This window comes from Aptenodytes forsteri, unplaced genomic scaffold, assembly GCF_000699145.1.
Source record: "Aptenodytes forsteri isolate BGI_AS27 unplaced genomic scaffold, ASM69914v1 Scaffold4, whole genome shotgun sequence".
NCBI classification, from domain to species: Eukaryota; Metazoa; Chordata; class Aves; order Sphenisciformes; family Spheniscidae; genus Aptenodytes; species Aptenodytes forsteri.
In genome coordinates, this window is record NW_008795442.1 from 2,424,706 (window position 1) to 2,442,123 (window position 17,418).

Below are 17,418 nucleotides of genomic sequence, written 5' to 3' on the forward strand. Positions count from 1 at the left end.
CCTGGCTGTGCCCCCTCCCAGCTTCTTGTGCACCTCCTCGCTGGCAGAGTATGGGAAGCTGAAAAGTCCTTGACTTAGTATAAACACTGCTTAGCAACAGCTAAAACATCAGGATATCACAATAATACTATAATAATATAATAATATAATAATGTAATATCACGTTATTCTCATGCTAAATCCAAAACACAGCACTATGCCAGCTGCTAGGATGAAAATTAACTCTATCCCAGCTGAAACCAGAACACTAGTGCACTGGGCTACATGGCACTCAGAGCTCTGCACTCTGGTCGGGCCTTGGAGCGTGACTGTGCTATAAAATAGCAGCAATAACACTAAGCTCTGCTCCGGGCAGTTTGGGTTTTATCAGCAGAGCACTGTAAACATATGTTTTTAAAAATAAAAACAAGGCCACTCTTTTTGATGCATGTCTCCAACTTTTTTACCTTACTACAGGAAGTTAGTGAAGAGTTGCCTGTTTCATTTTTAATATCAATCCTATTTCAGTTGTATCTACAGCATGGCATCAGTATTAAATAGTGGCATACAAAGTTATGGTGTATAACATATGCATAACATACATGGTTACGCAAAATGGCAGCCCTCTAAAAGTTTCTTTCTTTCTGTTGCACAAGACTTTAAATATGCATCTGTTCAGCCAGCACCTGCCATGGCGTGCAGCTGGTTTGTGTCGATCCACGCTAAGCCATGCTGCAGCAAATTTGCGCTATCTAACTTTAGTGTCCCCAGCGTTGCCACTCTACGGATGCTCCTTAGGCTGGCCTAACTACTCAGTTACAAAAACTACTCCTCTCCCTAGGGAATATTTCAAGGCAGCTCCCCAGACTAGTCTGTCTCCTCCATGGGTCACACAAAGCTCTGCTGAGGGAGGAACAGCCCGTTTGATTCCTCCCTGGCTGTGTCCTTCGGAGAAGATGTGAATGGCTTGCATGGCCTCAGCCCAAAGATAACATCTGCTGGAGAGAGCACTCTGGCACCCTGTGAAGAAGAGAGGAGGCCGCTGGCTGCCTGAGGATGCCTTCATGGTTTATTCCTTGCGTGAAACTTAAGACAACAACAACAAAAAAACCACAAACAAACAAACAAAAAAGGCTGGGAAAGGTGGAAAGATGCTTTCTGTGCTGGAGGTGGGTAGAGACAGCCCTCCCCAGCAGAGGCAGGTGGTTTGTGGTTGCTTGCTGCCCACTACGCAGCATTCAAGCTGAGGCTTTTCTTGCTTGAAGAAGAAAGGGAGGACTGGCTGAACCAGTCCCTCTCCCTCTTTGTGGTCTGTGCAATCATGTATTTGCAGGCTGGCAGCCCAAGCTCTCTTGGCTGCAGAGCCAGCGTGTGTGTAGGGGGAAGATAATGGTATTAACTCGGGGGGTATGGGGAAAGCATCTTCACAATTTATTTATCAGATGGCTCCTTCTCCAGCTCTCATCTGGTTTTAGGTCATGTCCAATCTGCTGGCTGCGCAGTTGGGAGCCACTTCTTTCCAGGCTGCGGACAGCCATCCAGCTGGCTGGGGATGTGCTCCCAGACAGAAGTTTCCCCTTGCCTCTGCTTCCTTCCCCTTTCCTCAGTGCTGAAGGGGTCCTTCCACTTTCAAACATTCGATGTCCACAGCCGAGCTGTTAACTTAGCACTGAAGAAGTCAGATAGATATGGCACTGACATAGATTTAGTTTTATTGCTCATTATTTCATGTTTTCATTCAAAGACAGGAATTCTGAAGTTTAATAAGAAGGATTTTGCTCTATCTTATCAGAGCAATGAAAAAAAATCCCCCAAAAATTTTCTACACAACTTTTGACTGAAATATTTGGTAACTTGCTGCCCCATTGCCCATCAAAACATTTCAGTGATGCAAGGCCCTTCTGAGCAGAAGTGAGGCAGGATGAGAGATGGTCTCACACGCTTACATTACAACTAGTTCTCCATCACCTTTCTCTTTATTCATAGTGCTTGGTAAAGCACTCTGAACACTTAGAATTTTAGATATATAAAAATAAAATAAAAATGCACCCAGACATCCTCAATCTCTGTTGGCAAAGAAACTTATCCAAGCTCCATGTTTATAAGAGAATGTTTTACTCAAAGACCCTGTGTAGATACCTTTGTATTTTCATTTTGTCCTAACTCTCCTTTGACTCTGTCTTCTGCAGGTCATGAAAACGTACCACATGTATCATGCAGAGAGCATCAGTGCAGAAAGCAAACTGAAGGAGGCAGAGAAGCAAGAAGAAAAACAGATTGGGAGGTCAGGAGACCCTGTTTTTCATATTCGACTAGAAGAAAGGCACCAGAGACGGAGCTCTGTGAAAAAGATTGAAAAAATGAAAGAAAAAGTAAATAGTCCTTTATTTATCTTCATTTGAAGTAAATTTAGTGCATTTCTGACATTCTTTAGCATGATACTAGACAGAGAAGTCCAACTGGGAAATGAAATTAAACAAGGTACACATAATAAACTAGCAGTGGGTTATAGATAACTTGACTTAATTGCAGTTCAGAGAGGGGAATACTTTATTCCTAGTATAATTCTTTCTATATGGTTTGTCACATTTGAAACAAAATACTAAGTTATCACTTTGTATTACATTTGTTATATGCATAACAGGCTGGCAACTAAGATTCATTCTTGTTAATAGGAATGTGTGCTTGAATTGTTACCATATTTGCTACATACCAAAAATGAAGTAATTCAAATACATTAACAGACAATCTTTTTCCTAGCGTCAAGCAAAATATTCTGAAAACAAGCTGAAATCTATTAAGGCCCGTAATGAATACCTGCTCACCCTTGAAGCAACCAATGCTTCTGTTTTCAAGTATTATATTCATGACCTTTCGGATTTAATTGACGTAAGTATTGGCACATTTGTGTTTATGTTTATTCTGTTCAGGATTAATACTTTTCATTTTCAAAGGCAATACATTAGTCATACGGGTTGCCTACAATATGCTTATCATTTATAAAATTGTACGGTATAATCAGCAGATTTTCCCTTCAGCTTTATATTTCACAAAGTGCCAATAACATGCTGAACCTGTTCCTTTAAAGTTAGAACATTATGTTTTCTCCCCATGTGGCAAGAGAAAATATGACAGGAATAACACAAAAAAGGTAGACATTTCCATTTTGTACTATAAAAGGATTTCTGGGGTACAAATATTTTTTACAAGATAAGCTTCTTAAGTGGGCATCTAATAATGGTATTTTAACTCAAAAGAAGGCATTTCCTCCGTGTCATGAAAGTCTCATTCATTTAGTCATTGAATCAAATATACAGTGCTTTTTATTCTTATTTCATGTAGTTTGCAGAACAGACACAATCAATCCTGTACTCTGTACTGTCAACAGAATTGTTACTGATTTTCATTAAGTTATTCCTGTGAGAACATCCTAGGAGAATGAGGTGGTACACTGATGTTGACTTGTACTAGCATGTGGTCTCCAGAACCTGTATTATTGACATTTTTAGATGATATGGAGGGAGGATCCTGCACTCTATCATGTCCCACTCTCTTCGTAAGCTGACCATGTATTTGATAGAGAAAATTTGGAGGTGGCAAACACAAGCTCAAGAACATTAATTCACTAGCAATGTAGTGTTAAATAAGTCAGTGGGTACACCTCTGTGGCCCATATGAAATGCTCGATATTTGGATATGCTTTCTACTGCAACAATAGCATTTGTTATTTACAATAGTAAATAACTTTCACATACAGTCATTTCTGATGGGAAGTTCATCACAAAGATAAGCCAGGTAAGCTCTGGTTTGTAATATAGTATAAATTAATGCAGCATTTGACAAAAGGTTTCTCCTTTCTACTGTCTGGAGAAGCAAAGCTTGATAGAGAAGGGGAAAAATGCGTTCTTGAGATGAATGGACTAAAATAGCTGCATATATGTGTTTTATTGTATGTTTTCTAAATACTGAGAGTCAGTTTTCTTTGACATTTCCGTTTTCCTGTAATTTATAAAATATTGCCTGATTTTGTTATAACTTTTTCCTTTTCCCTTTCAACTTTTTTCCCTCCAAATGGTTTTGCTCCTTTTTTTCTTGCTTCTTTCTTATAATAGATGGTGATGTATCTTTTTTGTGTTTTCAGCATTTCTTGCTGTCTCTAGCTCAACATCTCTTTTCTTCCTCTTTCCTACTCACTGTTGCACGTCTTCTCTCTTCTGATATCTTCTGGTTTATTCTGCTCTATATTGTCCCTATCTAATCTACACCCATGTACCTGCACATCCTGCTCCACCCACCTGGCCTGCCCAGGCAGTGAAAACATTTATCAGGATCCTGATAGATAGATGATCAGGGCAGAAAACTAAGGACAAGCAGCATACCTGCTAGAGTAGCACCCAAGTGAGAAGTTGTCCCTACCTCCTGGATGATTTTCCTGATACAGAACGATGTATTTTTAGCTTCTAGTTAGGGCATGTCTGATAAATGTGAACTTTATGAGTTCTTCCTGTCTGCTGGAAGGAAGGAAAGGTCCCTTTCCTTCTGTTCCCAGCACCCCCACCCCTTCAGAGGTTGGAGAGATGCTGATTTTGTCTTCTTTCCTGCCTTCTCTTTCGGAGTTCACATTTCCCAGGGAATGTCTCCAGTGCATGTTTCTGCTTGGTCAAAACTTTCTCAGGTAGGAAAATGCACCTGATTTTTACCCATTTCATTGATGTCCACAGAGGTTGCCATAGCAGTGAAAGCTGAGGGGAGGAACCACGGGCCTGGAGCTTCACAAAGAATTGCAAGGAGAAGCGAAGTGAAGCTCTCTCTGCATATATATACAAAGACAACACTCTTTGGAGTTATTGTTTGAGAAGATATTTATACAACCATGAAGACTAGAGTTTTCTAACTGCTAGTTTTTAATAGAAATATACATTCTACAGTATTTAGTAATGCAGGAAAAAGATACCTACTTTGCACGGCTTTTTCCAAGCCGTGGACCAACGTAGACAATAACATTCTTTTGACAAAATGGCTTTAGAAATGACTCTTCCCTAAGGAATTTAAATGGAAAGTCTAGCTGCCCTTTGCATCACTGTTTTGTAAGAGTAGGCTGTAAACATGTGCAACCAGAATTTGCTTCAGAGCCAATTTAATCCGATTGTGAGCTTGTTTAAATGAAGTGTCTTTCAGACATTTGTATTTCATCAGAATATGCTGTGAAAGCATTGGTATCTAGACAGAGTGTTTACTACTTGACAAAGAAACGCTTTTTGTAAATGCAAGAGTCTTGGCAAGATTTTGGGGTTATATCATTGGAATGTGAGACATGCTTCCCACTGGCCATATGTTGCAACAGTCCAGACTGTCTCATTCTGTAAATCTATTAATGTAATGGTACGATTCGGAGTTTTCAGAGCAGTGGTGGCGATTTCATTCTTTGCCCTCTCTACTTTGTCCCCATCTGCCTGCCTGCCTTTCTGTGCTTGCCTGAGCTCTCTCTTTGCCTGTACAGAAGGGGATTACTTCTCCTCTATGTCTGAATTCTGGTTAACATGGAAGGGATTTAGACCTCCCCAAGCTGTTGGTGTTGCCCATAAATGAAACTGAATGTTTTCCTACATTACTGAAAAATATGTCTGATAAAAATTGGATAAATATATGTAGGAATGCAGTGAACTCTTCAATATATATATTTTTTGTAACAAGATTGGGGAGGGTTATGGGATTTTTTTTTTTACAAAAAAATCATATTTTTTTCGTTTGGATTCCACTGCAACTTGATTTGTGAGGCTTATATGGAAAATCCTAAATTGCAGTTCCTCAGCTGAACTCGGTCTGAACTGTTCAACTCCTTCATTTCATTAACAAAACTCAGAGCTTCTGACTTAAAATGATGATGTGTTGTTCATCTTAAGCTCTTGTGATAAAAGCAAGATAAAAATATTGCTGGAGTCTTAGCTGGATGTTTTAATGCATTTAGCGAGCTGAGGGTTGGGACCAGCATTTGCAAAGAAGTAGAGGGATAAACAGGATTTGATATGCACAGTATATTTCTGTCCTCTGCATATTGTGCTAGAGGAATTTGAATTTTCTGTTCAATATTTCTTCTCTGCTGACTATATAGTAGGATCTAGTTCAAGTGGAGGACATGACTAGTTTTTTTCTTTATTTGTATTATGTAAAAAGTAGCAAAGATTACTTTTTAGCTGAATTAAATAAGCTTTATCCATTATGTAGAAATTATTTTTTTTAAGATTGGGTTTCAGAGGAGCAACAGAGTACACACCCCTGTCCGTGTGGCACATACTACTGCTCATTTACTTGAAGATTTCCATGTAATTGAGTTTATTAGATTTATCTGGGTATGAGAGGAAGGTAGGGACCTTTTTTCAGACTTACCATGCGCTCATGATCTGAAGGTAAAAAGCTAGGAAATAGTGATCAGAACAATTTGACTGTAGTTCTGCTGCTAGAATAAATAAAATATTCATGTGTTGGTCTTTCTTAGAATGGAGTTTCTGAATCTCTAATTGCAGTCTGCATGCTTTGGATGGTTAGGAAGTTAGGGAACATTTAGCTATTATGAACTTCATTTATTCTGCAAAGGTTCTTTGTTAATCATTCATAGAACCAAGTTTAAAACTAGGCTAGAGTGTGTGCAGCTCACAATCTTTATTACATAAGTTCTCATAATTATGATATGTACAGCCAGATGCCTTTGATTTGAATGTTGATGTCTGTGTAACAGGACAGTTAGAAAGTGACTTATTCAGAGGTTAAGGCTTTTTTTTATTAATTTCTCTCTCCATTGGCATTAGAATTTTATTATTATTCCTGAAATGAAATGAAGAGCAGCTTGCTTGTTTGGTTGAAGCTCTGTGCTAAGTGCTGAAGTTTGTTTTGTTCAAGCCTAAATATACTCTGGGGAGCAATAAAGACAGTAAATGCTCTTGAGACAGCTTCAGATTTAATTCCAAATAAGAATAAAATGCAAATTATAAAATTAATTTTTCACACATATCCCAAATGCATCACTCATCTCCCTCCACTTTGCCCAACCAAAAGTCTTTATGAATCCAGAAATGCAATAAAACTCATAGTCTATGACTTCATTCGCTCATTTCTCATCTTCATGTCTTGCTGCACCAACTGACGTCTCATCTCTCTAGCCCATAGATTGATAGCAGATCTCATTAGCCATCCAGGCTGTAGCCTTGGTGTGCTGATTAGTGAGCCTCAAAGATTCATTTTTATTTTGGCTAACAGTGTGGTTGCTCGCTTGAACTTTCCAAATCTTTCTACAAATCTACAGGTTTTTCCTGAAAGTCATGTGTACATACATGCGTGTGTGTGTGTGTCTGCATACATATGTACTTTTTTTGCAACGTCGGAAAGGTTGGTGATTTTTTTTCCAAGTGTGGTCAGACAGGATGTGGTGGGAGCAGCAGTTTAGTGCCAGTACCTTAAATTTGTAGTCTTAGTAATGAACAAATACCCAAATATGCCATCTCCATTATAGAAAACTGCCTTTCTAAACCATCACTAGTACTAGCAGATTAAAACAGTACTCTTCTTTCTGAGTAGCCATGAGTTGATATTGTGACAGAGCCATTCCCCAGTTAAAATTATCTTTGTCTCCAAATTTTGGAGGAAGTGAACTATGGTCTGGCAGAAGTAAGAGTTGTGATGTCTGAGTGTTTATTTTTGCTTTTAAAACATAACTTTACTCATACAAATTCTGTTTTTACTTAGATCGTTGAAGCAAAATTCCAAATTCAGGCATTTTAAATTCCATTCAAAGAGCTACTAGTGATAAGGCATTAGTTCAGGTTCTGGATTTAGTTCTTGTTTGCTCTGCTGGCATTGGCATTGCAAGAAAATGCCTTAGTCTGGCAGGATATTGTGCTTCACTTCAAGAATCCTTCTTGGCTGAGAGGCCGTATTTGTTACCCTGTTCAGCTGTCATCACCTGCAAAAGATGACCGTGATGATAGCTACTGAGGTAGATTAAGGGTTAAACAATGAAGTTCTTGGTACTGTCACAGCATAAAGGCTGCAATCTTATATTCCAACTTGCAAAAAAACTGCATCAGAAATCCACACAGCTCTAATTGTAAATCAATAAGCTTTCTATTAATACTCAGATTAATCCTCTAGAGCCAAAATTCAGGCTCTAGATGCCTGTAGTTTTATAATACATGGATAGCTGGCCATGCTAAACCTGGCATTGCCCTCTATTTCTCATTTCCTCTCAGTTAATCTTCCGTGAGGTCTCTCTGAAACTAATGCACATGAAATAAAACGGCTGTCCTGATCCACTTTCTTATCAGCACTTTTAGTCTGTCTTTTTCATCCAAGATAGTGAATGAAATATGAGATCTGATTTGACACAGAACAAGAGAAAAACACCAAGAGACTTTTCCTTTTAGAAACAATATTTTTTAGGCTGGAGGTCTTTGAAATATGGATGTGCTTTAGTATAAAAGTTGAGCGGCTGTTTTAGTAAGTGTAACACAAATTTCCATTCTATAAATGCAAAAGAGAGAGATTAACCTATGTGTGTTTGATTGAACGTGACATCTTTTTACCATTTTCTTTAAATGGTTCAGCAACTGGTTTTTGGAGAGCCACTGTCCCATTTGCAGTAACTACCTGGAGTACTCACTAGGTCTGAAAGCTTAGTCTTTCTGGAAGTTTTGTTGTAAATAAAACAGCCCTCTGTTGTCAGATTTCAGAGAGCAGTTTGATCACTAGTCATTACTGCACCTAAGGCAAGGTGTGAGGGGTTTCTTTCTCTTCTACACACAGGTTTAGGTATGGTAAATAGGTTGAAAACTCTTTCCATGCAGTGTGTGCATCTATATGTCTGTCTGTCTGTCTCCCTCTCTCTCTTTTTCTCTCCTTTTTCAAATAAGTGAGGGGAAAGGGAGGGGAACGTGATCCCATGAGTCCTAAGGGTTTGTAATAGCTGTGAGGGAGGTATGCATATAAATGTAGTCTACAGTGGGCTCAATTCAAATTGCTTCTTTACCCAACTGCATCACTTAACTTGCGAGTCCTGCAGGGAAGGATGATTTTAAACTGCGGGTGGGCACCCAGGATGGGTGGCTGGGGGCTGAGGGATGCCCTAAAGCAGCATGCTGCCTGACTGCCCTAGCCATGCATTGGCCTCTGGCTGGAACAAATCTCTCCTGTTCGAATAAAGAACATTGCTTTGTATGCAACTGTTAGCAGACTGACGTGCCACTGCTGTGGTGACAGAGAGGTTTGCGATACATCTGCCATTACCTGGAAGCTCACCGAGCAGAAGCAGAGGATATTGTTTACTGTGTAATGTGGGGAAAAAGTAAGGAAACAATCACTTGATACGCTACTGCTGTGACATTTTAAAAATATATTCAGCTGTTCCTCTAAAATATTAACCAATCATGAATAATGCAAACCGAGGATGTTTAAAATTCAAGAACAAACACAACTTTATGCTCTACCAATTAGGTTTCAATTACATTCCAGTGTTTTTCTCACCCCTAGAAAAAAAGACATAAATTATGACTTTCTGCATTTAGTAACATGATGTACATTGCTGGCTCTGTCTGAGCATGGGAAATAAGATGTTTACAGTAAATACATTTTCACCATCAGGGGAAAGGATGTTAAACCATTCTCCTTGCATCAAAAAGCATCTTAGATGGGTCACTAATGCAAGAGGCAGTTGTGGGGTTTTTTGTTTGGGCACAGACGTGGTGGGCAGGAATTGCTTCATTGGTGCTAGCATTGACTTAAATGGTGGAGTTATATCAGGATGGGTTTAAATAGATGATCTGAGGCTTACATATGACAATAATACTGAAAAGCCCACTTTTGTGTGGAGTCCCAGACCTTTTCTATGTAAATACAGTAACTGCACGTCTGTATCTGATAAACAAGTGCAAACATACTGCCATACTTGTATGTCTGGCATGATCTCTTTTCTAAAACTGTCCTTTCATCTTTGCAATAGAATGAGGATACTAAATACTTACTGTCTTGACCCCACTATTGTATTTTAATTTACAAGATATTTTGTAAAATACTTCGAAGACAGAAGAATTTCAGGACAGAAAATTTTAGTGATAATTTGTGGCTTGGGATATTGGAGTGATGTTCCTCCTTTTTAATTTATTTTCTTTTACATTTATTGTGTTTTTAGTGTTGCGATCTTGGATACCACGCTAGTCTGAACAGAGCCCTAAGAACATACCTTTCTGCAGAGTATAACCTTGAAACTTCCAGGCATGAGGGCTTAGACATCATTGAAAATGCAGTTGACAGCTTGGAGCCACGAAGTGACAAGCAGAGATTCATGGAAATGTACCCCACCGCTTTTTGTCCACCAATGAAATTTGAGTTCCAGTCTCATATGGGTGATGAGGTCTGTATAGTGGCAAGTATCCCCACAGTGACTGTTTCTGTGTCTGTATACCAAGACAGAGAATTTATCCCCTTTTAGAAAGAGTTTGGTAAAAGCTGTTATTGCTACCCAAAAGCAGGTGGATCAGCAATAACATTTTGCAAAAACTGGCAGTGCTGTTCTGAGCTTCTTCAGAGTTCTCAAGTAAAAACTATTGTGTGTTATTATACTCTGTATTACCCATAATGACATTGCTGTGGATTTGCTGGCGAACCTCTGCTCAGCCCAGCACCAGTGTAAGTAGTGGCTTTATGTCTTCACTACCAGCCTCACCCATAACAGAGCTCGTGGGTGCTATTTGAGAGCAGCTGCAGAGCTGCTCCAAATTATGCACACTGAAATGCAGCCTTTTAACCTTCTTCCTCCCCCATTTTATCATCTGGAGATTTCAAGCATACCAGGCACCCCAGCTGTGCCCTGTTCTGCTACGCCAAAGGCCAGTAGCAAAGCAGAATGCAGAATCACACGTGTACATCTTTATTTGAAGGTAACTGCAGGGTTTGCATTTCTGTGTGATAGAAAAGCAACACAAAGCAGATGCACAAGGCTGTACTCTGTAGTCATAAGATGTGGTACGTAGTTCCACACCTTGTAATGCATAAATACTTTCAATTTAGATGGACACATTTCATTGTGTGCTTCATTAAGTTTTAATGGCTTTGGTTGGAATTCACCTAGTTTTAAGGAGAGCAACCAAAGACTATTGACTGTTTTTTTTCTTCCTTGCATCTTACAGCTCTTTTTGATTCTTTGTTAGGTTTGTCAGGTCACTGCCCAGCAACCTGTGCAAGCAGAGCTTATGCTTAGGTATCAGCAACTACAGTCGCGGTTGGCCACACTCAAAATCGAAAATGAGGAGGTAAGATCTGTGTCTACGCGGGCTATGCATTGAACGCCATTTTCAGGAAGGTGCAGTGTTTTCTACCTTGTCAAAAGCATGTAAATGACCCTGAAATAGCTTCAATCTGTATGAGCTGTTTTAATTTTAAAAATCAAACACTGTCAAATATGCTAAGGTAGATCTTTGTCTGCTTTATAGAGGTTTGGAAACTTCATCTTTTACCGGTCCGTACATTCACGTTACTGAGTTCTGTGTTCTGTAGATGCTTCAGTGAAAACTTGTTAGAGCACTTATTTTTAAAGTTTTGTGGCAGAAAGCTACTGAGCACAGTTATTGTCTTCTGTGACCACCCTCTGTCCAGTCCCCAAATTGCTACTTCTGAAGTACAAAGGAATTTGGACTGTCTTTTGTGGTAGCTGACTCAAAATCTCTTGCACTCTCAGCTACAGCTATTTATAAACACAAGTACTGAATGCCTGTGATGGGAATAGCTCACCTAGTAAAATAAAATGCATTTTTTTGTAAAATACAGTAAAGCTATGCTGTTCTCTTTCCCCTGCTCTGGCAGCAGAGAGGGGCCTCCCAGTGGGTATAAATTGCACTTTTATCCAATTTAAGGCAGTGTTAAAGGCCCTCAGTTTAAATGAGAATCTGTTCCTAAATTAAAACATAGGGATACTTTAATTTCTTGGTGTAGTTCTTTGGTAAGTTTTCAGGATTCCAGTTTTTCTCATTCTATGTTACGTGCTGAATGCTTAGAACAAAATATTAATGTCCATGAGACATGTACAGTAGTCTTTAAAAAATCCTACTTGATTTCAGAAAGTACCTCAAGGTAACAAAGACAAAAGGAAGGAGAAAGATTATTTCTTTCAGTAAAGTGAAGTGCAAGGGCATAGGGGGAGAAATCACGTTGGCAGGCACAAAAAGGATATTTGCCTACACCAGAGACGTGTGTAGAAGTGTGCATGATTCAGTTAAGATGACTGTACTAGAGACTCTTCCGAAGCAGAACTGGGAGGTAAATCACATCCTTGTGAATCCTGCCAGTTACTTTATTGCATTGCGGAAACACTGCATCCCCTGTTCCACGGCCTCCATGCCCTGGTTTCCACTATGAGCGACTGTGCTCTCCATAGCTCATAGGAAGTGCTGTGAGGCTGGTGTAAATTGTTCTTTCTCCAACCCCCTCCTCCAGCTGTGTATTCCACTTCTGCAGTCTGAACATCACTGTGCTCTGCACCATAGCACTCCGCAGAACGGTGTCACAGATTTTTGTCTTGGAAACAACAACTTCTTGCTCTGGCAGCCAGATCGTTGGATGTACACATTCAATCTAACACGTTGGCCACATGTGGGAGAGTTGACCCTTCAGAGCAGTGGATCATCTCTATTGCCTGTTGTCCCAGCTTAGGGTCCCTAATCAAATCATGTCACATTTCGATTCTAATTTCAGGAAACAAATGCTTGAGAGTGCTATACAGACAACACAAGAGTACATCCATGTTTGTGGATTGTACCATGGTAAAACAGAGAACTAGATAGGAAACCTAATCATGTCATTCTTATGTTACATAGATATCTGTTATAGTACATCTAATTTTTTACCTTTACACACCAGTTTGTTTGAGGGAGCGTGCCAGAGAATTATTTTGAATAATGAGCTTCCCTTCTAAGCTGTTCTGGTATGTATTTATCTTCCCATTTGGTAAATTGTGCTTTTTAACACCAGGTTAAGAAAACAACAGAGGCTACCCTGCAGACAATACAAGATATGGTCACCATTGAAGACTATGATGTGTCAGAATGTTTCCAGCACAGTCGCTCGACGGAGTCTGTGAAGTCAACAGTCTCTGAGACATACCTGAGTAAGCCTAGCATTGCAAAAAGAAGAGCTAACCAGCAGGAAACGGAGCAATTCTATTTCATGGTATGTTGGTTGCTTCCTCATTCATGTGATACAGGCCAAACACCTGAAGTAAACATTATGCAGAAGTTCCTGGAATTTATGTGCCATACATACTAATAGATTGATCTGCATCTCTACAGAAATTCAGAGAATATCTGGAAGGTAGTAATCTCATCACAAAACTTCAAGCAAAACATGACTTGCTGCAGAGGACACTCGGAGAAGGTAAATATCACACAATAAACTGAAAAGTGATTCCAGACTATGCAATGAACCCACTGAAATGCCAAAGGTATGCAGGAAAAAATTACAAAACTTAAAGCTTAATTGTCCAGTAAGCATAGGTTTGATTTTTACTGGTCATAGTTTTGGTGCAGTGGTAAGAGTACGCACTATAAATTGATTTTATTTCTTCAACAGATATTTATTTCCACTGCACAGACCTTTAGACAAGTGACTATATTTGGAAACGAAACTGTTGAATGAAAAATCTCGTGTCTGAAAGGAGAGCTGACACAGTCAGTGCAGGGTGATTTAAGAGCCGTGACAAATGTACTGTTTCTACTTCCTAATGATTTCTGTTGACTTGAGGTTTCTTTAAGAGTTGGGGGAGAGTGATATTTTTTAAGCATACAAAATTATCCAGGATGCATCTCTTACAATGGACTCACTAGTGCAATATTTCTGACACATGGACATGAATGTCCTTCTTGCAGCCTAACAATTCAATGGAGCATTCATGAAAGGCAAAAGGTGAAATCCTGACCTCACTAATGTCAGTAGTGAGACTCTTATCGACTTAATTTAATGTTGAGTTTCTACGAAGTATTTGCGTATTGTGAACCAGAATGAATGAAAACTTAATGAATAGCTCTATACCTGTTGATTATAATTGTTGCATATAAAATTATTGCATTACAAAAAAAAATTATTGCACTACAAAGTATGATAGCAGAGAATTATCCATTATCCTGAACACTCTCCACAATTTTTAAAAATATGTCTTAAAATATAAACCAAGTCAGCAGATGTCCGTGATCAAATGAAATAAAGCTGAATTAGGGCAGTAATGAATCAGGCACTATGCACAGTTCCAGCCCACCTCTTACCAGCCCTCCCAACAGGCACTTCCTCATGGACCAGAGGGAAAAGGAGAATCACACTGCAAGCCTTGAGGACTAGCCACACAGAGTGTTACAGACTTGAGAGGAAGTAAATTACACCACAAAGAATAAAAACCCTCTCCTGAAGGTTAAAGACTATAATTCAAAGTTCAGACTCAAGAAAGGAAACTTGTTCTCTAAAGAGTGTCTCTAAAGGATGTGTCAATTTATTTTCTTTTTACTGCCAAAAATCTGTTGTTAATCAGATCTCTTCTTGCTTTTAATAAAAAAGCCCAGATCCACAAATCCAGTTGTGGAGGTGCCTGAAGAGCTATTAACATTTCAGTGGCTATGACCCAAACAAAGCCCCTGTCCAGGGAGTGACAGAGGTTGGGGGTAGGAAATAAACAGCGTTTTCTTGCAAGGCTAGACTGTAGAAGATGGTAGCTATTTTTAGACAACTAACTACATTATGTTCTTTCTCATGGAAGTTTTCATTTAATGGAATTTTTTTTTGAATGTGTGCGTTGAGCAGTTTATTCACACAAAACAATGTGCAGCTGATGTTAGTCAAAAAAAAGGAAAATTTTCCTCCAAAGGCTCACAGAAAATGTATTTGGAAAAATAAAGTGAATGTTTGTTATTTGAAGCCCAGTAAAATGCATGATCAGCTACCGAAGGGAGGAAGATAAAAGGCACCAGAATCTGTTGCCTAATGCATGTTGGAAAGAAATAAGGAAAGAACTGTATGAAAGGAAATCCAAAGAAAAACTTCTCAGCAGGGTGACCTAAGTGGTAAATTGCCATCAGGCTGTGGGCCGTTCTGCCGTGCTCAGGCATGCTTGGACCGTTCTGTTTGAAGAGTTCCCTTCGACCCACCAGCTGTAACCCCAAGTAGTTAATCTGTGTTGCCGACAGTGTTTTTGTGCGTAGTTGATGCATCGTCATAGGATAACACGTACAAATAGTACCCCAAACGTATACATCCACATTCAAAGCTAATACTTGGAGAAAAAGTCCTCATTCTTGCAGGTTAAAAAGTTCAAGTACCCCTTCTATTGAAGCATGTCCTGCATTACAATGCACATGCCTGGGAAGGAGGACCTGGATTCTGTACATTTCTTGAATGGAGATGGTTGAAAGGGTAGAATTACAGTGGAATTAAGAACATTATTGCTGTAGCTAGTATTGAATTTGTAGGAAGTGAACTGCTCCCCCGCTCCACTCAAGCTGCCTTTTCTGGCAGCTTTAATGGCAGCAACACAGCAGACAAATAATACAGGGTGCTGTATTAAGTAATGCAGAGTAGAATGGGGGAAGAGGGAGAGGACTGTCTCAACTGCAAGTTTTCCTTTGGCACCCTCTCTTGCTTTTATTCAAACCTGCACAGTGTAAGGATGTAGGCTGAATAAATCCAGATTCCCGTCTGGTGTCCACAACGTTGACAGCATTTGGCTTCTGTTCCAGTTCATCACCTACCTACTACAGTCTGTTGCTGTTTATGGACACAGCAGATACATATTCATGATCTGCACAAGGGAGATAGATTAAGTGCTCTGTGCTGAGTCTGCATCTACAAATCTGGAAAAGTAAATGAGAAATACTCAAATGAAATTGATACTAAACATAGGAAGCACACTGATACTCATATTAATTCTGCCCAAGGCTCATCTATTGAATGAACAAATGAACAAAGCAAAGGGAAATGCAAGAAAGAGAATAAGCAGTTGTAAAAGAAATTGCCCCTGCGTCCCAGATAGTTTTTGCCCTAATCTGTTAAATATCAGAGACGTGTTTAAAATCCCCCAGACTAGGGATTTGTAACATCTTTTGTTTTACTAGCATTTATTATTGGGATTCTTAGTCTCAATGAACTTTCCTTGGTTACATGAGTAGGGAGAAATCCCAGGCTTACCCTTTTTCTGTCATCGGGTTTTTTACATACTCTTCTTTCATCCCTCTTTTTCACCTCTCTAATATAGATGCCAACAATCTTTACATGTCTTATTAATGCCAGGGATTTTTCCCAGAGCTTATTCTTTGTGCCACCTTCTGTGGATCCCCACGTTTCTGGTACTGCAAAATACATTTTCAGATTAGGGTTTTCAATACTGTGCAGTATTTCAGGTGCACCTGGACATTGCCACATAATATTATGTTTTGCGTATCACTGTTTTGCGTTCTTTTTGCAGTCTGACAGGCTTTTTTGGTGTCACTTTCTAATTGAGTGGTGTACTTAGACCTAACCCAAGTGATGCTCAGAGTGATTTTCAAAGTCAGTATAATTATCTATTGTTCTGTTAGCTGCATAGGTGTCTAATTCTTTCTTCCCTAATATCTTGCTTGAACCTGTCAATACTGAATTTCATTTGCCATTGTGTGTCTTGTTCCTTAACATGGAAGGAACTGGAAGCCTCTGAAGGGCTTCACAGTTTTGTCAGGACTTGATACAAAAGTATTTCAGTCATCTGCACAATATTCTGTCTCCTTAGCTGCTGTGATCTCCCCAAGACATTACTAAATGTATGATGTATTATGTAAATGGTCCTAATAGGAAGGCTTGAGTAAATGACTGTTACACTTTTGTCATGATGAAAAAAGACCATTTAATTCCACTCAGTTTCCCTTTTCTTCATTAGTTTTTGATCAATGAGAGTATTCTACCACTCAATCCATGGCTGTTTAGTTGCTTTAGTCGCCTTTTGTGAAGAAACTTATCAGGGGCCTTTGAAAGTCTAAGTAAATTAATTCAACTGATTTTCCTTTATACAGTATTTTTCTGACATGTTCAAAGAATTCTAATAAATTAATAGGGCACAATCTCCCTTTGGGCAAACTAGGCTGATTAGAACTTATCATACCATGACCTTCCTACTGTTCCATTATTTTGCTTTTCATTATCATGAGTTGACACAATGCACATGCCTAACTTACTGTTGTTCTGAAGAGGTTTTCCAGGAACCTTTCTGGAATACGGTATTTGCTTCTTTACAACTCTTTGCAGTCCTCTGTGGTGTTTCCCCGTGGTAGCGTTGTATTTTTTTTCCTGCAATACACAGACAAAAGAGAGGAAGGAGTCTTTCAATAGCAAGTCATTGGTGTCTAGAGCGCTGTATTTTCAGCACTGAACAGGTTTAGGCACAAGGGG

At 39.3% G+C, this 17,418-nt stretch overlaps 1 protein-coding gene across 1 annotated transcript in view; it reads left to right on the top strand.

Annotated features, from left to right (window-relative positions):
* Positions 1-17,418, top strand: part of SRGAP1 (SLIT-ROBO Rho GTPase activating protein 1) — an 84,393-nt gene that overhangs the window by 32,003 nt on the left and 34,972 nt on the right. The window contains exons 5-10 of the mRNA XM_019472539.1: positions 2,169-2,351; positions 2,740-2,868; positions 10,157-10,378; positions 11,175-11,276; positions 12,991-13,188; positions 13,308-13,392. Of these exons, the coding sequence (XP_019328084.1) occupies positions 2,169-2,351; positions 2,740-2,868; positions 10,157-10,378; positions 11,175-11,276; positions 12,991-13,188; positions 13,308-13,392 (919 nt within the window). The remainder of the gene's footprint in view (positions 1-2,168; positions 2,352-2,739; positions 2,869-10,156; positions 10,379-11,174; positions 11,277-12,990; positions 13,189-13,307; positions 13,393-17,418) is intronic.